A 27,975-nucleotide genomic window follows, 5' to 3' on the forward strand; every position below is an offset into this window, starting at 1 on the left:
AAGCACAACCAGCAAGGCTTTTGCAAGGGAAAGTCCTATTTCACTAACCTATTAGAATTCTTTGAGATTGTCAATAAGTATGTAGATAAAGGTGATTCAGTGGATATAGTGTACTTGGTCTTTTGACAAGTTACCTCATCAAAGACTCCTGAGTAAGCTTAGCAGTCATGGAATAAGAGGAGAGGTCCTCTTGTGGATCAGGAACTGGCTAGGAAACAGAAAACAGAGAGTAGGAATAAATGGACAGTTCTCCCAAGGGAGGGCTGTAAAGAGTCGAGTCCCCAAAGGATAGGTATTGGGACTGTGCTTCTTAACTTGTTCATAAATGATCTAAAGTTAGGGGTGAGCAGTGAGGTGGCCAAGTTTGCTGATGATACTAAATTGTTCAGGTTGTTAAAAGAAAGAGGGATTGCGAAGAGCTCCAAAAGGAACACTCTAAACAGAGTGTATGGGTAGTAAAATGGCAAATGCAATTCCATGTAAACAAGTATAAAGTTGTGCATATTGCCAAAAATCTTAATTTTACACATACACTCATAGGGGGTGACTGACCAGGAACAAGACCTTGTGGTAGTAGTGGATGGCTTGATTAAGATGTCAACCCAGTGTGCAGTAGCTGTGAAAAAAGCAAATTCCATGCTAGGGATCATTATGAAAGGTATTGAAAATAAAACTGCCGATATAATGCTGTTATATAAATATATGGTGCTGTCGCATTTAGAATATTGTGTACAGTTCTGCCCATCTCATCTCAAAATGGATATTGTAGAGTTGAAAAAGCTTCAGAAAAGAGCAACGAAAATGATCAAGGAGATGGAGTGACATCCGTATGAGGGGCTTTTTAGTTTAGAGAAAAGATGAATAAGAGGTGATATGATAGAAGTGTATATAATTATGCATGGCCTGGAAAAAGTAGATGGAGAAAAGTTTTTCTTTGATTGTTATAATGCTAGAAATTATGGACATCCAATGAAGCTGAATGTTGGAAGATTCAGGACAGACAAAAGAATGTACTTCTTCACACAGCACATACTTAAACTATGGAATTCGCTCCCACCAGAGGCAGTGATGGCCACCAATTTGGATGGCTTTAAAAGAAGATTAGATAAATTCATGGAGGATAAGGCTATCAAAGGCTACCAGCCATGATTCCTATGCTCTGCCTCCACAGTCGGAGGCATTATGCTTCTGAACACTAGTTGCTGGAAACCACAGCAGGGGAGAGTGCTCTTGCCCTCAGGTCCTGTTTGCAGGCTTCCCTAGGGCATCTCATTGGCCACCATGTGAACAGGATGCTGGACTAGATGGACCACTGGCCTGATTCAGCAGGCTCTTTTTATTTTCTTGTGTTCTTAAAATACCATCTCCTCATGCTCGGTTGGCTCTTTGTTATACATCAGAGCTTAGGGCAATGAAAGAAGTGGGAAGACAAATTGAAAGCAAGTGGAAGAAAACTCCAGATGAATGCAATTGAAAACTGCTCATTGTTGAGCCTATTCAGTGGCAGTAAAGGCAGCAAAGAGCCATACTTTGCACCTTCCACTGCATCCTCATTATACTATCCAGTTTTCTGAGTAGAAAGGGGCCTTATGTACTTTGCCCCAAAGGAGGTGGTGGAGGCTAAGGTAGCTGGCTATGACCTGCTTGCAAGCCATTTTTAGGATAAAATCACTTGTATCTTCCAAGATCTCGACTCTGCTGTTATAGTAGAGGAATGTGAAGAGGCATCCAGAACACGGTCCAGTCCTGTTGTAATTGAATAAGTTCTAGCTAATATGGTTTGAGGATGCAGACAAGGTGTTGGGATCTGTTTGGGCAACCATGTCTGCTCCTGCTTCTTATCCTTCATAGCTGATAAAATCTGGGAAGGAGAGGACAGCCAACTGGACCAGGGAAGTGATTAATGATTTCATGCAAGAGGGAGTAGTCCCTGCCTGCCTAAAGGAGGTGATGGTAAGACTACCCCTTAAGAAACCTCTGGATTCAGAAAATCTAAACCACTATTGGCCGGTTGCTAATGTTTCCTTCTTGGGCAACGTTCTTAAACAATTAGTTGTGGGTCAGATCCATGCTCTCTTGGGGGAGACTGATTTTCTACACCCATTTCAATTGGGCTTTAGGCCTGATTTTGCCACAGAAACTGCATTGGTAACCTTGTATGATGAGTGATGGCCTTTGTTGTGAGACAGACATCCCTGTTAATCCTCCTTGATCTCACAGCAGCTTTTGATACCATCAACTATGGTAGTCTTCTGGAGTGACTGTTGGGGGTGGGCACTGCTGTGCGATGGTTCTAATCCTACTTGGAGGGCCATCTCCAGAGGGTGATGCTTGGAGAGTGCTATTTGACCCCATGGAGCATCCAGTGTGGGGTGCCATAGGTTTGAATGTATCCCCCAAGTTGTTTAACATCTATATGAAACTGCTGATTGGGGTCATCCAGAGTTTTGGATTGCATTGTTTGCAATATGCTGATGATTTCTCCTTTACATCTGCAGCGCTATGTCTCCTATAAATCCACAGGTGTAACAGTAGATGTGTTAGGCTGTTGTCTGGCCTCAGTAATAGATTGGATAAGAGCCAATAAACTGAAGCTTAATCCAGGTAAGACTGAGCCACTGTTTATTTTATTTATTTATTTATTATTTGATTTATATCCCACCCTTCCTCCCAGCAGCAGCCCAGGGTGGCAAACAAAAGCACTAAAAACTTTAAAACATCATAAAAACAAACTTTAAAACACATTAAAACAAAACATCTTTAAAAACATTTCTTAAAAAAAGCTTTCAAAACATCTAAGATTAAAAATATTTTTTAAAGAAAGTTTAAGAACATATTAAAAAGCAATTCCAACACAGACTGGGATAGGTCTCAACTTAAAAGGGTTGTTGAAAGAGGAAGGTCTTCAAAAGGCACCAAAAAGATAGCAGAGATGGCACCGGTCTAATATTTAAGGGGAGGGAATTCCACAGGGTAGTGCCACCACACTAAAAGATCCGTTTCCTATGTTGTGCAGAATGGACCTCCTGATAAGATGGTATCTGCAGAAGGCCCTCACCTGTAGAGCGCAGTGATCTATTGGGTATATAAGGGATAAGACGGTCTTTCAGGTATCCTGGTCCCAAGCTGTACAGGGCTTTGAACACCAAAACTAAAACCTTGAACTTGGCCCGGTAGCAAATGGGCAGCCAGTGCAATTCTTTCAGCAGCAGGGTGACATGTTGACAATATCCAGCCCCAGTGAGCAGTCTCGCCGCCGCATTTTGCACCAGCTGCATCTTCCGGACCATCCTCAAGGGCAGCCCCACATAGAGTGCATTACAGTAATCCAGCCTGGAGGTTACCAGTGCGTGGACAACAGTGGTCAGGCTATGGTGGCTATCCTGTTAGTGGGTGGTAACCTAGATGGGTGGAGTTGGCATGCTCTGGATGGGGTTACACTCCCTTTGGTGTAGAGGTGAAGAGGTGTAGTTTGGGGATTCTTCTGGATTCATTACTGTCAATTAAGGCTCCAGTAGCCTCAGTGGCTTGAAGCGCCTTCCATTCGCTTCGGGTGATAGCCCAGCTGTAACCCTATCTGGACAGGTACAGGGATAGCCTAACTTCTTTTGTCTATGTTCTGGTAAATTAGGTTAGATTAGTGCACTGTGTTATACCTGGGACTGTCTCTGAAGACAGTTCGGAAACTGCAACTGGTGCAGACCCCACCAGCCAGATTATTGACTGGAGCAAGAAGGGTTAAGCATATAACACCTATTCTGTCTCTACTGCACTGACTAGCAATTATTTTCAAACTGCTGGTTTTGACCTGTAAAGCATCAGGACCTCAATATCTCAAGGATTGCCTCATCCCACATGAATCAATCTGGAGACTGGATTCATCATCTGAAGCCTTCCTTCGTGTGCCCTCTCCGAGGGAGGTGCGGAGGCTGGTGACATGAGAACGGATCTTTTCAGTGATGGCTTCCTTTTTGCAGAATGCTCTCTTCACAGAACCTTGCCTGGCATCATCACTGTCTAGTTTTAGGTGCCAGGCAAAAACATTCTTATTTACCCGGGCTTGTGTTTTTTAATTGGGAGGGTAGTTAGATATGTTAGTGGCCTTGGTTGTGCTCATTGTTCAAGTGGGATGGGTAGGACTTATTCTTTTAAACTATATTGTCTGCTCTATATAGTGTTTTATTGCTCTTTTTACCTGATTTTAATGCCTTTGTTATTCTATTTTATTGTGTATACTTTGAGGCACTTGAGTGTAACACTGTGATTAAATAATAATTATAAATATTATTATTACCAAAATATTTATCTTCCCAGCTACTGGGAAAAGGAACACGGTATTTATATCTCAATGATTTCCCTTTTAAAGTATGGAATATATTATTTCAAGTTTGTCCCTGCATAAGATTATCTGGAAGCTGCCAACATTTTATTTATTTATTTATTTAGAAAAGGGGGGGAAACCAGTTTCATATGTTAGAGTTAATGCTAACCCTTGGCATTAGTAAACACTTTAACCACTTTTATATAGCTGAGTACTTATCTGCAAAGAGGCCTGCAGCTAATGGCTGTGGCTGTCATTTTGAGGCACAGAGTATCATTTCCATAAGGGCTCTCTAGAGAACTATCATTTTTGCAAATGCTAAATAGGATTCTCTTATCCATTGCTGTGTATCTTATGTTCTCGTTTACACCCCAAGCAAAGCATGCATGAAATGCTGCCAAGTGAATTCTCCACCCACCTGTTTAGATTTTTAAAATGTGTTCCATACTTACATGCACCATAATGGCAAATCAAGCCCACAGTGTCCAATATCAATAAAATCATGTGTCTATTAAAATAAGATGCAATGCTTTTTATCATGTGGAAAAAATCTTTCTATTCACTTGAGTAATTGCTATCTTTAATCATTCTGCATAAAGTAAACTTTGCATATGCTCTATAGTCAGTTGTCTTCTTGAAATGACTTATTAAATTCAGTATGTGCTATTTTAGCAGGAATTGGGGAATTCAACAAGAGATCTTCCCATAATGACAAATGCCCTGGACAAATTCAAACGGCAAATCTTTAACACCTGCCAGGTGAAACTAGGCACATTTGTGTAATGGAAAGGAACTCATGGTGACACTGATATTAAATATTTGCGTTAATATTAGTGAAGAATCCATTCTGACTGTCATTAATGCTCTGTCCTTATTCTGCCTACACATGGGACAAACGCAGCAACTGGTGGCACATAGTTGTATTAGATATAACATGGGTTAAGTTTGGTTGTTTGTATTTCTTGTTTAACCAAGACACCACCATGATTAAAAGGGCTTATGAAGATTACTTAAAAGGCATGTCCTAAACTGCCTGTCGGGTCTTCAGTTTTCAGCTGTGCTTCACAGACCATGCTGCTGTAATTGGATTCTGTGAGTCTGACACTGGGTCAGGCTTGGGTTTTGCTCTCCAAGACTGAAGCAGTAATTACTACAGGAAACAAATGTGTAAGTGCTACTTTGGTATCTTGGAATTTTGACCTATCCTAGACTTATATCTGGCCCCTGATGTGGTAAAAATGGTTGCTTAATTTTACCCCAGGGAGATGAGCCAATAACACTCCATGTGTATTTCACATGTTATTATATCATGTGCTTTCTGGAAAGGCAAAAAGCCAGTGCTAATCTTCTTTTGGTGGAATCTTTCAGACAGATTCTGGCCAGCCCTCAATCAATGAATTCACTCATCCGAGCATAAATGCATCATACCTGTAAAGGCCCTTTAAAAGCAAGGCTATGTTATCTTTGTTGTTACAGAATCTGTTTTTTAGCCCCCAGTAATATCTGTATTTAGATAATAGTGTCACCAAATGGTGCATTCTCAGAGCCTTGGAGCCCGCTTAATGTTCCTCAGCAGCTTACCCATATGTATTGCCAGTACACAGTGAAGATAGTTACAGTCATTATTGAAATGAAATGCGGTCATACTCAGAGGCTGATTCCCATTTTCATAGAACTAAAAGCCTGCAACCAGCAACAGTGGCATTACTAGGGGGGTGCGGACCACACCAGGTGACACCATCAGAGGGGGGTGATTCTCAGCTTTAATTTTTTAAAAAAATTAAGTTTCTAGGTGGTCCGGTTCTCGAGATATACATAAAAATGTCAGCACCCCCATTAAATCTTTTTTTAAACTACTGTATAGCACTTTGTAGCTTTAACCCCGCCCATTCAGGATGGCAGCCAATCAGTGAAGTGTTTGGTTGACCTGTGGCAGTATCTGCAAAACCTCATTGCAAGGCCAGAAAATGGTGGTGTGTCCCCCCCCCCGTTTATCTGAAAATCTCATAAATTGGGTAAGTATATACGGGACGGTGTAAAAGTCGGAACAGAATGGAACAGGCCAGAATGGGCCCTTTATAAAAGAAATTGATGCCAAAAACAATGGGATGTGTTAGAGACACCTGAGAACAACATTTAGGAACAAAAATCATTCCGATAGGATTTTTATCAACCCGTTAACAACCAAAATACCCTCTGGAACGGAAACAGACCGGAATGGCAACTTCCCAGCGAGCCAGACCTCCGAAATTCACCAGTCCCACATGACTACATGGGATTCATGCAATAAGACACAAAACATCCACGAAAACCACGTTCCGATACCCGTTCCGGGTTATAATGCGCTTTTATGTAAAACAGCCCGGAACGGTGACTTCCCAATCAGCCAGACCTCCCAAATTCACCAGTCCCACATGACTACATGGGATGCATGCAATAAGACACAAAACATCCACGAAAACCGGAACGGGTATCGGAATGTGGTTTTCATGGTAGCATTGTGTCTTATTGCACAAATGGTTCTCCACTGTTTTCATCCTGTTTTCATCCTTTCATTCATAGGCTGAGAGATGGTGAGTAGCACATTTAAGGTCTCTTCACCTCCCCCCCTTTTTTATTTGTGTTTATTTTATATTTCTCCAATATCTTCCCCTGGCTGTTTTTATGTATTTTAAATATTTTTAGATTAAATAAATAGGAAATCATAATTGTGAACCTCCCTAAAAGCAATTCACCTATCCTTATGTTTTGGCAAAGTGATGGTGTGAAGGCATGCTGGTAGAACAAGAGACCATGTTTGAGGCATGTTATAAGGTGTTTGAGGACTTTGTCACACATTACTTTTTGAGATCTGTAGATTCATGTTGGAAATAACACGTGCACGTATTGAATGGTGGCTTGGGTGCTGTTTTTTCAGTCTACGCTGCATGCGTAGGGAAGGTGATACATCATCTGGCAGCTAGCTTCATAACGTGAGAATGAAAAACATTTGGATCACCATTCACATGTTTACTTTTCTCACTGTTGAGACCACTTCATACATTACTTTTTCATATACAGAAATTTAATCTTTGTATAGGCAAAAGTATATGAAGGACAGTGGCTGCCCAGTCAGTATAACCACTGTACAAGATCTACTCAGCCACTATAATTATCTTTTTGTTTTGAGTGCCCTTTTGTCTGGGTCGTGGTTCAGGTGTGTATCCAACTTTGATGTGCTTATGGAAAGGGTGTGCAAGTAGTGCCCCCCCCCAAGTGTGGAGGCTTGGACAAACATTGTGTTATGGAAAACCAAAGTCTGTGTGAAAGTACATATTTGGGAATGCCATCAGTGTAATCCTAAACACATTTAATAAATAATATCGAACTTGCACGTGACAAAATATATTACGGTCATGTCCATAAGCACCAGGAGTGTAGTCGCCCAGGGGGTCTGCTTTTTTGGAAGCAGGGTCCCTATGTTTCCAAGCATCCTACAGTCAGCATGAAAAGTGTGTTAGTCACTGAGAAGAGTCTTCTAATATGCTTCCTTGCCTTTCCTGCTGATTGGAGCCAATCAGAGTGAAAGGAGGTGAGTCACCCACTGAGAAGACTCTTCTCAGTTGCTAACGCCCTCCACTTACATGCTGATTGGCTCCCAGAGATGTTTGTTGTGAGAGAATGCATTAACAAAGATCTCATTCTTAATCCAGGAGCAAAAAAGGGTGTATGTGGCTGCAACCATCATGAAGGGACTCTGCACTTCTGAATTTTCTACTAAACAACTGATAAATACCGATGTAACTTTGTGTCTGGAGACTTATTATTAAGAATCACTTTCCATAACTGTAAGGAGGTATGTCCACACGCATGCATCCCAGGCACCTAAATGAGGGGTGAGAGCAGCATAGAGACATAAACAGATGTCTTATACCAGGGGTTCCCAAACTTTTCTTCTACATAGACCACTTGAAAATTGCTGAGGGTCTGAAAGTATCTGAAAATTTATTATGGGCATATGAAAGATAATTAACTCCCATTAGTGATAAGAGCAAGAATTTGGGCTGGGCGTATGATATTGTAATTTAAATAGTTGTTTATGTCACTACTATTGCCATTACATTCAGTGATATACAGGAATTACGATTTACGAGTAACATTAGTACAAAAAACATTACAAAGGATTCTGTATGGTCTGGTATGGGAGGAGGTCCATGGGCGTGACACCATGAGTTACCGCACTGGGTGACACCAACCCTAGTGACGCCACTGATCAGCAACACTGGCTGGTGAATTCCAATACACTCAACCTGTCCCCACACCCACTTCCACAGTCGCTTCCACAGATTCATCCACTTTAAACCGCAGTGGCTACAACTAAAAATGAAATTGGCCAATCAAGGCAAAGAATGGTTGCTCCTGATCTCAGTGGGATTTGACATGGCATGGTAACTGGCCTGAGAGTCCAGAGTATGTCTCCGAAAGCCAGATTTCAGTGCCATTATCATGCCTAGGCAGTTCCCCACAACCATTAAGAGTGGTGGTAACTCTGCTCATTTGCCATCTCTCTCTTTTTCTTTTTGTTGCTGGTGCTGTTCATGACAATGATTAATCACTACAAGAGTCATACAAATTAGGAGATTGGTTCTTTATGAAATTTCTGTAAAATGGTTGGGGGCATACATTTTTAACAACATTTATTCATTCTGGGGACTCACCATGTCTGTATCTGAAACTGGTCCAAAACTGGTCACATATATGTTTGTGAAGACTTCAGTTGTACTATCTGGCATACGAAAATAAGACAAAAGAAGAAGTATGAGAATTTACATTTCTCCCTTTTTACAAATATGCTGAGAGAGGCCCTACAATGTATTTTCTTCAATAAACACAACAAAGCATTTTCTTGTAATACAGTCATGAGTAACTTGTTTACCACTGATGGTCATTGCAGAAACACATCCTAAATGTGGACCTCTTGTTGCAGGAAACTAACAGGATTGGAATATATATTTTTTTCATGAATACAATATAAGTCAAATCACCTGATACACATATATATGACTCTTCCATTCATATTTATTCTAGTTAGGGAGAATCTTGTAAAATGCCTTAGAAATCAAAAGATTTTATATAATTAGTTTGATTTCTAGCTTTTGAGCCTTAGAATATGTATATACTATTATTGGAACAATAGGAGATGCAAGCTTACTTTTAAAGTAAAATATAGGAAAGTAAACAGGAGACAAAATATGACATAACTGTAAGGTAGACATTTATTTTAGATGTATAAGTCACCCTTCTAATACATATTTATTAGTCAAAGTGGCTTACAATAATTAAAATCAAAAATATTAAAATATAATTGCAATAATAAAACATAACAAAAGCAGGCACAACAGATAAAACACAGTTTTCCAGGGAAAATACTCTCTCACACACACGCACACAAAACCTCTGTCTGTCAAGTTAAAAGCCTGGCCAATTTTTTAAAAAGTCTTCACCAGCCATCAGAAGGCACTTGGAAAGGGGAACATCCGAACCTCATAGGGCAAGCTGTTCCATAATACTGATGCAGGCACTGAGTAAGCTCTATCTCTTATTCCAACCAGTCATAGTTCTACCACAGATGGAACACAGAGAAGGATATCCCCACTTGATGTTTATGAGCGGACAGGCTTGTGTGGGAGAAAGCAGCCTCTCAGGTATCCTAGACTCAAGCCATGTATGGTTTTAAAGGAAATCACTAACCCTTTCAATTGTGCTTGGAAACAAAAATTCATCTTGGCTGAAAATAGAGTCTGTGTCCTAAAAGTGAACAACTACGTGAGAAAATACCTCACAAATCTTTCCTACATCAAGACAACAGAAATGTTGACTACTACTTATCTTAGGTATACCACCTAAAATCAAATTCAGTCTAATAATATTTCTTTCTTGCTAATGTCTTCTCCCTCCAGTATGGCATCTGTTTTGTCCAAAATTGTTTTTAGTACATACTTAGGATTTTTTAAATTCTAGGACAGAATAGTTCAGGAAAGATACTAAGGAGGTTGGCAAAGTTTGATTTCTTTCTTTTCTTTGTTTGCACCATCCACTAGTGAATTAGTATATTGTTAATTTTACATTAGAGACCCACATCATAACATGCTCCCCACCCTTTCTGTATGCATTAACATAAATAACATGGCAATAGATACATACCACTGCCCTCTATAGGGTGAAATGAGAATATGATTATAATAGACTTGCTGGATCAAACCATAGATCAATATAGTCCAAAACTCTATCTCCAACACTAGTTGGATAAAACTTCATAGAAGTTTTACTTACAATTAAGCGGTATACAAATTTTGTTAAATTAAATTAAAAGTAGTCGGATAAATTGTCCTGGAACCTCACAATTAGGGCACAGTAAACAGGGCCATTTTCTACTGTTGCCCCATCATCTTGCAACCAAAGAAATATTTTCTGTGAACACAGAGGGTCCCTTTTTATAGCCACTGATAAAGCTATGGATTCTTTTTAATTCTTTTTAAAAGCTATACAAATAGTGATTGTTCCCAGTAGCAGTGAATCTATTGTTGAGTGAAAAAGTAATTTCATTTTCTTACCCTGAAATTACTAGAAATGAATTCAACAAGATGACCCTGAGTTTGTTTATGTATTATCTTCATAGAATCATAGAATAGTAGAGTTGGAAGGAGCCTATAAGGCCACTGAGTCCAACCCTTTGCTCAATGCAGGGACCCAACTTAAGGCATACCTGACAGATGGCTGTCCAGCTGCCTCTTGAATTCCTCCAGTATTGGAGAGCCCACCACCTCACTAAGTAATTGGTACCATTGTCGTACTGCTCTAACAGTTAAGAAATTTTTCCTGATGTTCAGCCAAAATCTGGCTTCCTCTAACTTGAGCCCATTATTCCATGTCCTGCATTCTGGGATGATCAAGAAAAGATTGATTATGTAGACTTCTTGAGAACTATTTTATTTTATTTTTATTTTGACAAAGAAAATATATGAGAAGTGTGGGTGGAGGGTTCTGTTTTGAGCGACTGCCTCAGCAAGTCAAGGCTTCAGCAGCACCCTGGACAGCGTCATGCAGGGATCAGACTGGAGACACAGAAAAGTACCAAAAATCTACAGTACGGTAATACCTTTAAAAGGACCAAAGAAAAAGTCACAAAATAGTGAACAGACCTTTGAGCTCTCTCAAACTATTCATCAGACTACATGTTAATAAAAAAGGAGGAAGAAAAAGTTGGCATGAAATTTAAAGATGAGATGTCTGCAAACTGATACAGTCTTAAAATGGATTCCAGCACTTGTTGGGCAGATCTAATTAGATTAGCCTCCGTTCACCCTTGTTATGTTTTGCAGCATAACTAGAAGTCTCAAGCCTCCATTATAAGTATAGCAATGCTGTCAGCGCAGATCAGACAATCAACTCACACTGCTCCCTACCCCCAAGGAAAGTGAATGGAATCCTTGGCATGTACTCTTAGTTCATAAGGCCATATATAATGGTTTATAACAATGGTCACTTAGTGTGCTTTGGCCAGAAATGTAGGTCATCTTGACACAAAGTCAAATGTGTCATGAGACATATAGAAAGGGGCATAATTTCCCTGCTGAGAAATAAGTTGCGGTATTTTGTTTGACCCTCCCTGCTCAGCTACAGTACTGATTGTTGGGTGTGCCAGGAGCCCTCATGTTCCTTGCCAAGCTGCTGTAGGATGCTGGAGCCCCTGATGGAACACTGGACATCATCCATGGACAACATGCAGCTGTGAATTTTATTTGTGACCATCCTGATATCAAAGCCATCAGCTTTGTGGGATCTAATCAAGCTGGAAAATATATCTACGAAAGGGGTTCCAGGAATGGCAAGAGAGTGCAGGCCAATATGCTAAAACTATGCATCTGTGTTGACATCTCTGTTCATAGGAAAGCTGTTGATGATTCTGAAAACACTTTTAAAATAGTGATAATTTTAATGCCTTGAGCTGTAATTCTGATGTTTTGGTATTTCATTTGAAAATGGCAAACTTTGAAATCATTTATTGACATAAAGTACATTTTAAATATGATTAACCCCAAACCTTTAAATATATATTCAGTAACTTTAAATTCTCTAGCAGAAAATTTCAAATATGTAAAAAGCTTTTTGTGACTCCCTTTAGTCCTCGCTTTGCATTGGTAACACAACCGTATTTTTCTTAAAGCTCTGAGACTATTTAAACTAGTTGTTTCAAGATTAAGGTTTCATTCATGTTTATGTATATGTATATTATTTATGTATTTTGCTTTGTAAATTAATTTGATATGTTTTTATTGTACCTTGTGTATTCTATTGTAAACCGCTTTGAGATCTTTTAGATAGTAAGCAGTCTATAAATGGAAATAACAATAATAATAATAGGTGCTAAAAAGGTTTTCAGGTTGCACTAAGGGCTACTGGGACAAAACAAAACAAAAAATGGTTGATTCTCCAATTTTTAAAGATCTGTCTATACTCCTAATCAGAACACACAGATTCCTCAAAGCAGCGAACAGAAGTAAGTAAAGATTAACATGGCACTAATTATATTAGCAAAGGTAGGGATTAATTTTAAGTGTTCACTAGGTAAAAAGTCAATAGAAACTGAATTGGGTTACCAAGGAAATGGCATTGCCTCCTTTCTAGCTACCTGATAGGGATCACAAAGCCAATGTAATAACATCACAAGGTTGTCACACTGCCAATCAGATCTGGTGACCTGATGTCAACATCAAGCTAACTCAGATTTATTTTTTATATTTATTTAGGCTATTTATAGATCATTTTTCAAGCAAAAAGATTTTTGAATCATGGTACAGTTAAAAACAACACCAGCAAGAAATGAAATAATAAAAAGGCAATAAACGGAAGAAAGACTGCATGTGTGAATGTGTGCGCATGAGGCTATTCACTAAATATCACAACCACTTCGCTACTTCCCAAGTCATCCTGCTGCCACACTACCCAGAGATAAGCTATGGTTTGGTTTAGCATTACATCTGAACTTGGGCTCACGTTAGTCTCCCTCCAAACCGCAAGCTGTAGCCAAGGTTTGTTCTTGGTAAACAAACAAACAAACCGACCAACAAACAAATACATTATGAAGCCAATTCAGAATAAGAAAACCAAACACAGAACTGGAATGCACCACGGGCAAGCAAAAAAAAAACAAAAAACTCCAGGTGCTTGAAGTAAGATCTATTCCAGGTCCAAACAGTTTCAGAGCAAATCCTTCCCTGGAGGCAATTTTTAGCAGCATTTCTCACCAAATGTATTGGGCCTGGAATAAATCTTATTGCAAGCACCTGGAGTTTTCCCTCTTTTCGGGGGGGGGGGGTTAGAGTAAGGACAGGAAGCATTGCCCACACTATGAATGGGTATCATAGCAGGAGAAGGTTGTATTGTGGCTGCAGCACTGTGAAGACCACTTTGATTCACAGTCGTTTCCTGCCAACTGAAAAATCATTAAAAAGTGACAAACTTTTCATAATGAGTGAAAATGTTTATGAATCTCCCCTCACCTACTTCAGAGTTCAACCCTACTGACAGAAGCAAAAATGAAATCCCCCCACTCTTTTTACAATATCAATGGAGCTCTTGAAGGAAAACAAATGTACAGCTTGAAGCTTGTGGTCAGGGCTTTTTTTCTCATGAAAATTCATCAGCATTTTATTCTGAATTTCTCCTAATAAACTCATTTTGTATGCACTTTTGACTAATATACACATTTTTGCAAGGCTTTTTCCCTAATATAATGCATTTTGTATGTTTCTTCTAATCCAGATAATACCAAGAATGAGCCTTGAGAGCATTCTCTTATTTGTGTTTCCTATGATGCAAACTGCCAAGACAAGCAGCACAGCTAGAAACAAGGGGTACTAGTGAGAGAAAGGCAAATCCCGCAAGGAAAGAGAGGAGCAGTAGCACACGTGAGAGGGGGCTAACATAGCCGTATATTTGAAGGGATTCTTCTATTTGAAGGACTGCCCAGACCAACTCAGGTTTAAAAAGTAAAGAACTATAAGGAAGGAAAACAGGAAATTTAAAGTTGGTGGTAATTACCTAGTCAGTAGACTGAGAAGGCATACAGGTCGCCTGGTCACAGTGAGATGTACTGTATTTCTGTTTAAATTATAGTAATTATTTCTAAATTTGCTTAGCATATGCAAATTTATGCAAATCTCTGTCGAGTTTTGATGTGCTTCTTTTTTTTGTGATGTTCAAGTGGCCACCCTATAGGGAGTTGTTGAAGCAAAGAAGACATTAAGAAATTCATCCCAGAAGGGGAACAGAAGTTAAACTACCTTATACCTAGTCAGACCATTGGTCCATTTAGCTCAGTATTGTCTATACTACCAGCAAGTGGCTCTCCAGGATTTCAGGCAAGAATCTCTTCCAGCCCTACCTAGAGAAGCCAGGGACTGAACCTGGAACCAAAGCAAGCATTCTACCACTGAGCTGCGGCCTGTCCCCTAACGCTGCCACATTCTGTTTGGCCAGCAAACCAGTCAAAGGAGTTTGGCAGCATTCACATGAATGTTCAGCTTCATCACTTAGTGGTGCTGCAGGATAATGTGATCACCCCTATTGCACTAAAACTCATGATGGTACTTAGAGTAATACCTTAGTTAAGAAATCCTCCAGGAAAGAAGCTCCTTTTAGCAAAGGCTTTTTTGGATGTGGGGACATGGGAGGCCCCACACACTCTGACATAGTCAGAATGTGGCTCCTTGTCTACTGGATTGCGGCTACTGCAGGCAGCTCTGGCTGCTTTCACACATGGGGCTAATAGCGCTAGTTTAACGGATTAAAAAGGTAGCGCTTCATTCCGGATTTCAAAAATCCCTTTCACACTGCAGTACCTGTTATACCAGCATTTTGCACAACAGTCTTTCACACACAGAGCACAGAGCAGAGTTTTTCTTCCCCCCCTTCATTTGGCCTCACGCGACACCGGATGAGCAGGTCTTCACCTACCTTTGGTTTGAGGCCTGTTCTATCGGTGCGTGGAGGAGGGGGGTTGAAAGAGGCGCGATCGCGATCAGCTGAGAGGCGCAGCAGCGCAGCAGCAGAGGCTCTGGTTGAGCAGCAGCAGCAGCAGCAGCAGCAGCAGCAGCAGCAGCAGCAGCAGCAGCAGCAGCAGCAGCAGCAGCAGCAGCAGCAGCAGCAGCAGCACTCTCAGGAGCAGCTGGGATCAGCTGGGAGGCGCAGCAGCGCAGCAGCAGAGGCTCTGGTTGAGCAGCAGCAGCAGCAGCAGCAGCAGCAGCAGCAGCAGCAGCAGCGGCTGCTCTCTCAGGAGCAGCTGGGATCAGCTGGGAGGCGCGGCAGCAGCAGCAGCAGCAGCGGCATCGGCGGCAGCAGCAGCAGCAGCAGCACAGGCTGCTCTCTCAGGAGCAGCTGGGATCAGCTGGGAGGCGCAGCATTGGCAGCACAGCAGCGCGCGAAGGCTGCATGTTGGGAGGGCTGTTGGTAAGGGCGGGAACGCACTGCATGCTGGGATGGCTGTTACGTGAGCTGCGGCAGCTAGTGCAAAACTCCCGCAATCTTCTGGGTTCCCAGCCTGCTATCGGAATTTTTCCGGTATTATTTATTGCGGAAATTAGCGCTAAACTTCCACTACATTCCACCACAATTCCAGAGCTACCCGTTATGTCATGTGAAAGCTCAAATTTTATGCGCAAATTAACAGGATTAACCGTCAGAATAACGGAATAAAGTGCAGTGTGAAAGCACCCTCTGTCACGCATGGCTGGAATGGTGATCCTTGCCAGGTAGCACAGGCACCTCTGCAGTAAATAGTTCTTCGGGTGCTCTGGACACAGTGTTTACTGCAGATATGTCTGCTCGAGTGTAGGGGAGGATGGCAGAAAGAGAGAGAGAACAAGCACAGGATGGGGATGGGGGTGGTTGGCCCTTGCCTGCCTGCTCGAGTGTATGGAGAGGAGAATTGTGGTGAAAGCTTTAGATTGCTATAGCAAGATGCTACATGATAAAAGAAAAAAAGGCAAGGCAGGCATCCCTTTATGCAAGACTTACCTGACCTGGCTGTTTCATTTCAGGTATGCCTATTATTAGTTTTAAATAAAAAGTTTGCTGAAATATGTTGAGCTGCTCTTCTTTTTTTGTGAGGTAGGAATCCATCCCTATTCTTTCCATGTTGTTCCTACCTCTGGTACCATGTTTCTGTTAAAGAAGAAAGGTCCAGGAATGCATGTACTTCGTTAACTGAGATATTACTATATTACCACCTACAGTCTGGACAGCAGCCTACAGCAAGACAGGAAAGTGTTGGCAACCAAAGAAAAAGTGAGCCAGCAGGCTTCCTTATGCAGTAGTCTTGATTCTATGACTTACTACCCACAACATGGCATTGTGTGTGCTACACATAAATTAAAAATAGAAAATTTAAATGCAGAGCATCTGGAACACTATTTGAATAGTAATGCAGCCTAGTGGACTCCAGAAAATCAGCACTGTTAGGAAGGTATGTGTAAGTTATTTTAAAAATAATAAATAATTTAACATCTGGCATCTGAAACAGCCAGCTTCACCTGACCTCTTGTTACACAGAGCAAGTGCACTCTTATATGTTCATCACTTGATGACTCAACCATCAAATGATGACATGCATGTATGAAAACATCTCTCACAAATAGAACTTTCATAACACCTCAAAAACAATACTTTCCAATGGACAGTGTTGCATGATAAGATAGCAGGTTATATACATGCATGTGTGAATCAGCTCAGACACCACTAATTCTAGCACAGTCTGCTGGCATCTGCACACAAATGTCATAGTTAAGGCCACCAAGCTATGCTCCTACCGAACACAAGCTCCTACCAATTAAACTTGAAGGTTGATGACATCCTCACACTTGCTCAATTTCATTTCATTCCCAAGGAGTACCAGATAGTGGCACAAAATTAGAGATGAGAGTAAACTAACACAACAGGAAATATAAGGGAACAAGGTTAAAAGACACAAAGGGGCAATAAGAGAGAGAAAGGAGGAAAATCAAGAGAAAAAAGGAAACAAAGTACAAAGAACAGTAGGAAGCACCATGAAAACCATTTATTCTCCATCCCATATCAGGTATAATTCTCTGTTCCTTACTACTCCACAACCATTTAAATAAATATTATTATACTGCATGCAGCAAAGCCACCATTTAGCAGGACAATCAGGTATCTCCTCCTGTGTTTTAAATCACATGTGATTATTCATGAGGAACTTCTGTGTTGATCTTGCAGATGTTTCACATTGAGTGGCTATTGTTAGAAACAACAAAATGGGCCAAAATTCAAATATCTTTACTTTAAAAGGTTATCAGAACCTTCTTTGGGAAAGTCTTACTGGTCTCTGCTATAACTAGGGTTGCCAGGTTCAAGGCCTGAGACTGATCCTGTATCTTTAGGAGAAGAGAAAGTCAGCCAAGTGCAGGTGTTCTTGCAACACTGTAATGGGAAAAACCGGGTTGCCAGGCCCAGACTCCAAGAGATCTTCTGTATCTTTAAAAGCTGTGCAGGGGGAAGGGAGAATTCCACCTTGTGGTTTTTCCTATTACAGGGTTGCAAGAACATCTGCATTTGGCTCACTTTCTCTTCTCCTAAATATACAGGATCAGTCTCAGGCCCTGAACCTGGCAACCCTAGCTATAGCTGATAAGGTTATGGAAAGCCTCGTCAATTTCACTGATGCCTGGTCATGGTTTTTAAAATGAAAATATTACTATGCACAGTAATATGGTATGAATATACACTTTTGGCACACATGCACACAAACCAATTAAAATACTAATAAAATTGACAAGCCTTGGGCATACCATAAAGGCCAGCAGGCATGGAAAAGGAGTTGTGCATTGCAACAGTGACCAAGAGATTCTTCTCTTCAGGGATGAAAATTAACATGAAAAGATTCTTCCCAAATGTTTACAAGTCTATGGAAAGAATGGTGGGTAGAGGAATGTGTTTTAGGCACAATGCATCTGTTCATAGGGAACAAAAATTAACGATATTTAAAATGTGATTATAAACAATTTCTTTTTAAATGGCCATTCATTGAAATGCCTAATATATATACACATTTAAAATTACATTTCTACCTTTAGAAAGTAGGAGAGAGGTTCAAAAGAGCTTTAAAGGGCACATATAAAATCTTCAACATTATATTTTAAATACCATAGAAGCAGCTTGCATTTTGGGGTGGGGTGAGATCCGTTGGAAGTTTCACTTCAGTCAATGCATTATCTCACTGTATTCTCAAACCACTGACCATTAGGGGCAATAGATATAGTTAGTCAGTTAAAAGGGACCCTGCTTGAATTCTCTCCTTGTTACTTTTCTCAAGTTTAAGCATGCCTCTAATTGGTTAACTGATATTCTCAAGGCTATCAGCACTTCTAGTTCCTCTTCCTTTTTCCTACAATTCTCTTTCTCCCTACCTTTTGAATTCAGCTAATATAGATGATTAGACTTTCCTGTCCACGTGTACTTTCTTAATAAAGTGAATTTATTTTGTTTAAGATAAACACCACTCTCTTTCATATTCTTTTATATCTCCAATGAACTGCGCTGCATAAAGCAACTCTCTTCATAGGATCATGGGTTCAGACATACTTGGGAGTTTTATAAAAAGAAAAAGGAGTTTGTTGAGTCTATAATACAGACAGATTAGGTAAGAATGGATGGCTGCTTCTCAATCTGCTATGAGGTCTGATGCCATTGACCGACTACATGACTCAAACTACAGAAGATTGTCCTTTTGGACGAGCATGCTGCTGAATATTTTGGGATTAGCCTTTATCCTCAAAGAATCAAGGCCAAAGTATCTGGAAATAAACAAAATGAATGGGATGCTGCAAACAGGAAAGCTATAAGACATATTGAAGAATACCTAAAGGAACAGGCATTAAACATGAAAAAAAAATTCCTTATACCCAGAACAAAATGGAGTATCAGAAAGAAAAAACAGAACAGAAATGACAAGAATGTTTCTCAATGCTGGATTGCAAAACAAATATTGGGGAGAAGCAATCATGACAGCCACTTACTTGCAAAACAAGTCACCCACTAAAGGCAGAGAAGCAACCAGAGCTTGGAAAAGTTACTTTTTTAAAACTACAACTCCCATCAGCCCCAGCCAGCATGGCCACTGGATTGGGCTGATGGCAGTTGTAGTTCAAAAAAGTAACTTTTCCAAGCTCTGGAAGCAACACCATTTGAACTGTGGAATGGAACCAAACCAATTGTAAGGCATGTTAGAGTGTTCAGATCTAAGGTGTATGCTTACATTCTCAAAGCAAATAGAGGCAAACTAGACTGCAGAAGTGAAGAAAGCATATTTGTTGGCTATGCATTGGGCTGCAAAGGCTACAGAATACTTGATCCTACCACAGAAACAATCAAGGTGTATGTAGTATTGCATACTTTGATGAGAGACAAAGACTAAATACCAGTAAAATGTCAGAAATCAAACTAGACATCCCAGCAGGAGAAAAAACAGTGTAGCAGTCACAGCAAGAAGAGGTTGTGACCTTTGAAAGTTTAAGTGAACCCAAGCAAGAAGGGGGTTCAAGAGCTGATCCAAAGGTGAGATGCTCAAGCAGACCCAACAAAGGGATGCCACCCAATAGTCTGTCTCTTCAGCCAGAGTGAGGAGACACCAAGCCCGCTAACTGGCGAGACATTGGAGGGATGCCAGATACTGAGACAAACAAATGGCTGCAAGCTGCTGAAGAAGAAATAGAATCTCTTCACAAGAACAAAACACAGACTCTTGCAGAACTACTATAAGGGAGAAAGACCACTGGATATAAATGAGTCTTTACAATGAAATGAGGTGCAGAAGGCAGGTCTGTGGAGTTGGAGTCAGAGTTGTGGAGTCGGAGTCGGGAGCAATTTTGGGTGAAGTCGCAGTCGCAGTCGGTAGAAATGTACCGACTCCGACGCCTTCATAAATGGCAAATGTATATTAACTAGTAATAACAACTTTACTGTAGTAAAATGGTGGCACAAGGCATTTCATCACCATCACGTGAATCCAGAGCTTGGAAAAGTTACTTTTTTAAACTACAACTCCCATCAGCCCCAGGGATTGGGCTCGTGGGAGTTGTAGTTCAAAAAAGTAACTTTTCCAAGCTCTGGATTCACGTGGTGGTGATGAAATGCCTTGTGCTACCATTTTACTACAGTAAATGTGTTATTACTAGTTAATATACATTTGCCATTTATGAAGGAGTCAGAGTCGGAGTCGGACAGTAGAAAAATAGAGGACTCAGAGTCGAAGGTCTGGCGTACTGACTCCACAGCCCTGGCAGAAGGGAATATCCAGTGCTACAAATCTAGGCTAGTTGTTAAGGGATACTCCCAAAAGTACAGTGAAGATTATTATGAAACTTTGGTACCTGTGGTCAAACACACTTCTATAAGGACACTCCTCAGTATTGCCGCCTCAAGAAAGATGCAGGTTCAACACCTGGATGTAAAGACAGTCTTCCTATAAGGAGACATTGAGGAAGATATATCTATGCAGCAACCATCAGGGTTTGAAGAACTTGGGAAAGAAGGACTGGTGTGCAAGCTTCAGAAAAGCATTTACGGCCTGAAGCAAGCTGCTAGGGCCTGGAATGATAAACTAAACCAACTACTACTTAAGGAGGAAATGCAAGGAAAGGCTAACCTCAGCCTATACTCGAGATTCAAGAATAATAGATGGACATTCAAGACAAGGAAGACAGTGATGAAATCATGAGAAATCTTAACAAGGAAATAGATGTGAAAGAGCTGGGAGACATCTCTTAACTATCTTGGTTCCAGATGGAAAGGGGAGAAAATGAAAGCTTCTTCATTAACCAGAAACAGAATGGACCTGACAGAGCACCTTGGGCTGACAGAAGCCAATATAGCATAAACTCCAATGAAAATGGGCTTCTTTAAAGACAATAAGACCAAGGAATCACTGCAAGACAACAGTCAATACAGGACAGCAATTGAAAAGTTCCTGTACATATCAAATGTAACAAGACCAGACATTGCAGCAGCAGTTGAGATACTGTGCAGAAAAGTTAATGTGCCAACAAAGAAAGATTGAACTGCAGTCAAGAGGCTAGGAAGATAGGTAAAGGAAACTGCAGATCTGAAATTAATGCTACCTGCAAATAGTAATCCCAGACTGGTGGGCTATATAGATGCAAACTGGGTTGAAGACAGAGAAGACTGAAAGTCCAGTAGTCGGAATCTGTTTGTTTGTTTGATTGATTTATATCCAGCCCTTCCTCCAAGTAGGAGTCATCGGTTGGACAAGTTGTAGCCCTTTCCTCTGCAGAAGCAGAATACATATCTGCAGCGCAAGCAGGTCAAGAAGCAACCTGGTTACACAGACTCCTCTTAGCTTTTGGAATCATTGAACAAAAGCTAACTAGAATGCATGAAGACAAGAGCTATATTTTGCTCTCTCAATCAGAAAGAGTGACACCACAAAGCACATTGATACTAAGTACCACTGCCTGAGAGATGCACAACAGAACAGGCTCTTTGAGCCCAACAGAAGAAATGGTGGTAGATGTTCTTACCAAGCCACTGCCCAGAGACCGTTTTCAGGATCTTCGTGAAGTGATGGGAGTCACGAGTTGGAATGTGAGACAGTGAGAAGGGATGTTGGAAGTTTCACTTCAATCAATGCATTGTCTGACTATGTCCTCTGAATCTATTGACTACTAGGGGCAATAGATACAGTTAGTTGAAAGGGCCCCTGCGTGAATTCTCTCCTTGTTACTTTCCTCAAGTTTAAGCATGCATCTGATTGGTTAGACTGATATTCTCAGGGCTAGCATAACTTCCAGTTCCTCCTCCTTCTTCCCACAATTCTCTTTCTCCCCACCTGTGAATTCAGCTAGTGTAGATTAGATTTCCTATCCACGTGTACTTTCTTAATAAAATGAGTTTATTTTGTTTAAGATAAACATAACTCTCTTTCGTATTCTTTTATATCTCCAATGAACTCTGCTGCATAAAGCAACTCTCTTTAAGATCTTTCTTAATCGGAGTTACTATATCAAAATACAGTTTAAAGGTTTTTTTACATTTAAGGGTTTTGGGGGGTGTTTCCCCTTCCAAATTATACCCTATTCCCAAAAAGCCTTTTTGCTGTAGTGTTTCATTGCTTTAACAATCTGTTATGTAATCTGGACACAGTTGGATTTAGCATCTCTGAAAACCTTTTTCCACAGAAGTGCAGTTCTGCCCCACTTTTGCCTTGCACCTTTTTGTCACTTTTTACAAAGATCTGCCTTGCCTTTGAAGAGTAAAATATATTCCTATATACCTGATAAAACTAATGGCCCACTACTGGTGTTTTGAAACACCAGGAACATCTATGTCTTTCAAGACGCATTTCTTTAAAAGTACTAAAATGTAATGACCTGACTGGTGATATTTGCCTCTGAATAAGATTCTAAGATTTGGGGGTGTAGAAAGGTCAAGGCACACCTGTCTGGTAACAACTCTACATCTCTCTCAAAGCCACTCTGCACATTCGGAAAAAGCACATGATACAATTCTCCTTGGTCAATGCAACTTCAGAATGTGTATAGGGGTTTTTATTTTATTTTTTTAAAATATTTATAAACCACCCCTCATAAAATAACAGGGCTGTGTACAACAAGATGTAAACCACAAAAAGCATAGGATACCACAAAAACAATACAATACAATACTTAACACTCGCTCATGTCAAAAACTTTCCTAAAATCAGCTTAGGCTAACATCTTTCCCCCTGATAGGCAATTTTTATGAACAATGAGTTTGGGGCACAGAATAAAATAAGTCGATCCCGACTTATGGTGACCCTATGAATAGGGTGTTCATGGTAAGCAGTATTCAGAGGGAGTTTACCATTGCCTCCTTCTGAGGCTAGTCCTCCCCAGTTGGCTAGGGCCTGCTCAGCTTGCTACAACTGCACAAGCTAGCCCCTTCCTTGCCCTCAATTGCCAGCTGGGAGGCAATTGGGCTCCTTGGGACTATGCAGCTTGCCCACAGCTACATAGGTGGCAGGGCAAGTAACCCCTGAGCCACTCACTGTGGGGTGATCTTTAGCTGGCCCTTGACACCCAGGAGACACTAGCAGGGATTTGAATTCACAGACTCTGGACTCCCAGCCAGGCTCTCCTTCCCACTGTGCTATACCAACTGTCCTTTAGTCCCTTTTAATATCATTCCCCTAGATTTCTTAACTATATTTAATGTATTTTATCTATGTTAATGTTTTTCATGTTTTTACTGTGTATGATTTCATTGTGAGCCACCCTGACTAAGGTAAAAAGGCACAATAGAAATATTTTAAATAAATAAATAAAGTTTAGACTGGTTTATCACTCTAAGACTTACTGTGGCTACTTGGCCCCTGTTCAATTAGGCTTGGAAATCAAAATATCAGTTCATCTAAGTTGAAGTTGGATAGTTGAAAGCATATTTGCCTAGTGCTCAGTATGCAAAATTATCACACTGAAGTTTGAGAAATAACAGACACATTAATAGTAATAGGGGCAAAGTATTTTGAACCAAGGAATACCCAACAGGTACTACATATGATGGCAACATGCTAGTTTGTTTAAAGCAGGATCTTCCCCATAAGAAAGGAAATAGATTTTAAGAGCAAAATGTACATACACAAAGAAGATACTGCTATATTCTACGCACACCTACAGCCTACTTCCCCAGTCTGTCCCCTCATATCTCTAACCCATTCCATAGTAATCATCTGGTCTTCCTTTGACTCATCTTGGCCACCTCATGTCTATCCAGCATTCTGCCACAAAAAGCATTCATCTGTCTTGTCACTCTGATTATGTGACAATCCTCCTTAAATCTCCGCACTGACTTGTCTGCTCTCAGATTCTTGTCCTTGCCCTCATTTATGTCTCAGCTCTTACATTCCAAAACATCCCTGTTCATGATCTTTGCTTCTTAGCTCTATCACCCACTACAGTCCAATGGGTTCCTGCTCCCTCAATAAACTACTGAGTTTCTCCCTTGCTCCTCATATACTTGGAACTGCCTCCCAGAACACCTGTGTGATGCCACTTCCCTTAAACCCTCCTCAAAAGCCATATCTTCCATGAACTCCACAGTTTGTACACCCTACTATAATACAGGCTGTAATTAAGCCTAAGCAGGTGCAACTGAAATAACTGGCTAATTCCTCCCTGGTTTGCCTGCCATCACTTCCCTATCCTACTCTGTTGTTTACCCTGTGTCAAATTTTAGACTGTAACCTCCTCGGGGCATGATTCTGTTCTTTTACTCTGTAAAGTACCATGCACACTGATGACACTAAATAAATAAATAAAAACACTTTCCCCCTCAGCCTTGTGTTAATACAAGAAATGAGCCTGGCTGGAAGAAACAGCTTTGGGGCTACAAGCAGGAAATGCAAAGGTTTGACACCCTTTTCTACACCCATCTTATTCTTAAAATTGCTCCCAATGCCTTATATGTGATTCAGGCAGATCACATTTAAACAATCAGGCCTGCTGCCATGTAGTTAGAGCTTGAAAACTGGAGGGAGGATGGTGGGGCAGTACTCATCTCAACCCTCAAAGTGGTCTGCCAGAAAGTCACATGCCCACACTTCTTACATCTTGGCTGGCAACTTAAGGTGCCAGATGGTCCTCCTCAAATAATCAAATCTGGGGCCTTCAGTTGCTGATCCATAGTATACAGGGAAGGTCACAGCAGCCAGGACTGCAGTGATCACATGGATGATGATTCAATGAAAGACGTTCACTGGAATGTGACAACATCTGATAAATATAGACTAATAAGCATTCAAAGTTTGGCAGTGCTTTTGTACCTATTGTTGCTCCTGGGTGGCCAGGAATGATACTGCCTAAATGAAGATGGTGTGCCAGCAGTGCCGTTTCCTGGAGAAGGCAGATATGGCCACTGTTACACATATCCTGGACTAATCCATACTGGATTACTGCAGTGCACTTTAAGAGAGAATGGCTTTGAAATGAATCTGGAACTGCAGGTCGCACAAAATGAGGTAGCAACAGTTCTAACAGCTGCTTTTTATATATCACATGGCTCCATTGCAGCTTAATTAGTTCCCAATTTTTTTCAAGCCCAATTAAAAGTGCTGGTTATCGTCTTTAAAACCCTGAACAGGATATTTTGAAGGCCTACCTTCTTCCACGTTGTCCTGTCTAGCCACTCAAATCCTTGGCATATTTGTTTATTTAAAATATTTATTACCCTCTCTTCATTGCAACAGCAAACTTAGAGTAGGTAACATAAAAAGTTAATATACTTTACATCATATATATATATAAAAGCAGAAATAAATAGATCACTAGAAAAACTAAAATAACAACAGGCAACCTAATATCCAGCAAATACTTGAGTGAAATGGTACATCTTCAGCTAGCACTTAAAGCTAACAAGCCAGTGCAAAGTCAGTGCCAGTTATACTTCAGAGAGAATTTCATAAATAGGCACTGCTCCACTGGCCAGAGTGTGGCTGATGGCTAGGCTGGTGTGCCCAGGCTCTGGAACATCATGACTCTTAATACAGTGTATGTGTTTTAACGCAAAAAGCCCCCAGATTCAAAGAGGTTGTGTACCAGGTGAAGCAGAAGACTTCTACATGAGTTTCTGGGAAGCCATGGCAACTAAGAAGCAATAACAAACAAATAGTCTTCCTTGCCCCCAAGAGACCCAGATGACCCCTTCCTTGATGGGTATCCCACCACTTGGTAAAAACAATACTCTTGTTGCACTTTTGGCCTGGACTACTTTTTTTTTCCTGTTATGATTCTGTTACATCTTACTATGCTGATCAACAACGTTTTAATATTTTTCATAGATTTAATCACTGTTTTATTTTATCTTAATTCAATCCTATGCATGTTTTCTCAGAAGTAAATCCCATTGTGCTCAATAAGGAATACGCACAGGTAAGTGGGCAAGAATTACACCCTTACTGTTTTTATTGATACTGTTGCCACCTTGAAGGTGAATGATAATGAAAAGTGTAGTATATACATATTTTAATAATAAATAATTATTTGCCTTGTCTTAGTCAATCATGTGTAGGATTTCCTGTCACTAGAGGTCAGCATGAACACAACATTAGATCAGTTGGTACAGTGTTTCCAGTACTAATTCCATTTTTGGAAAGCTTGTTGGTTCTATCCTGGAGACCCAGTGGAAAACCCCCATTTAAGGAAAACAACTTCATTGATCATAAGTCCTCTGGACAGACTATTTTAATAGGTCCTTTTAGGACACTATGTTGATCAGTATACTGCAACTCATAAATAGGTGCTTAATTTTAGGTTAGTGCTTTAACCAGAATGCAAAAATATTTAGATTATACTTTAGGGGGGTAAAAACTCTGTACAAGAGTGGAGCATACCATTACTTTTAAAGTTAGCTTCATTTGTTAGTTCTAACACTGGAAGTATAAACATTATATGCATGACATTTTAGCAAAAGATGCAAAGACAAAGAATTTGCAGTGATTTCACTAAAATAACTTTTTAATCCCCTGATCAACTCTGGCAGCATTGATTTGAAGGTTGAAATAATGTGTCGACTTGCAATGTTAATCTTTATCCATAATTTTTTCATTTAAATGTATAGACCTTCTACAGCCAACTTCTTTTCCTTTGTGACTTTCTTAATTTGAAATGCATATCTAATATATAAATGAGAGAAAGCACTATCACTGTACATGGTGCATTATAGAATAACAAGCAAAAATTAAGCCATTGCCTCAAGGAACTAACTGTTCAAATTTCAGCAATGATGTCTAAAATGGAATTCCTGAGGTAAGGATGAATAAGGGGAAAGACAGAGGTAATAAGGGATGAATGTGAGCAATGCAGTTAAGACACAATTAGACTTAGTTTTTGCTGGAGATAAGACTATGGGGTTAAGCAATACACCTCATGGAAAAGGTAAGGGTTTTTTTCCCCTACTACTGTCGATTTCTACAGCAAGATATCCCTAGACAGTTCACCATGCTACATTCAGATCTTTGATGCTACCTATGCACTGTTTTTCCCTCCAATACATGCAGGAAGAATTGTGTACATACATTGACACTTACTGAATTGTGGACTGAACAATTGTGTTGCCACAAGTACACATACAGGCAGGGCAACTGCTGCCTGTAGACTGTCTATGTAGGAAAAGCTTCATGAATAAAACTTCCCTTGTACTTCAGAATACAACGCTACATGTTGCAGTGCTCTCTGTTATGATGTTGCAGGAAAACCAGTATCTAGAAGCAGCTTGCTGGGTGGAGCGCAGCCACAGTACTGGCTTCCCAGCAGGTGGGTTGCTACTGCTGAGAGAGAGAGAGATGAAGCAGCGGGGAGATCAGCATGGTGCAAACACACTGGCAGAGCCAAGCTAGCATTCTTCCCAGTACATTTGCACCGTGATGACCTCCCCACACCTTCACCCCTCCCCCCCAGTAAGCAACAATAACTACCTGCCTGGATGCTAGTGTAGCAGCTCTGCCCCACCAGATGAGTTGCTTCCCCCAGTATGCCCATCGTACCCCAGGTGTTCATTCTTCAAGCATCAGGGACTGTCTAGAAATTTGTAGCTCCACTTAAAAAAAG

General features: G+C 40.5%; 1 protein-coding gene across 6 annotated transcripts in view; it reads right to left on the minus strand.

Moving 5' to 3' along the window:
* The window catches only part of GABRA2 (gamma-aminobutyric acid type A receptor subunit alpha2), a 114,968-nt gene that overhangs the window by 60,222 nt on the left and 26,771 nt on the right, over positions 1–27,975 (minus strand). For all 6 annotated transcript variants that reach the window (XR_009757833.1, XM_061584177.1, XM_061584174.1 and 3 more), the window contains exon 4: positions 9,019–9,086. Coding sequence is in view for 5 of the 6 variants with exons in the window: in XM_061584177.1 (XP_061440161.1) it covers positions 9,019–9,086 (68 nt within the window). In the remaining variant the exon portion in view is untranslated. The remainder of the gene's footprint in view (positions 1–9,018; positions 9,087–27,975) is intronic.

This window comes from Rhineura floridana, chromosome 9 (assembly GCF_030035675.1).
Source record: "Rhineura floridana isolate rRhiFlo1 chromosome 9, rRhiFlo1.hap2, whole genome shotgun sequence".
Taxonomy (NCBI): domain Eukaryota; kingdom Metazoa; phylum Chordata; class Lepidosauria; order Squamata; family Rhineuridae; genus Rhineura; species Rhineura floridana.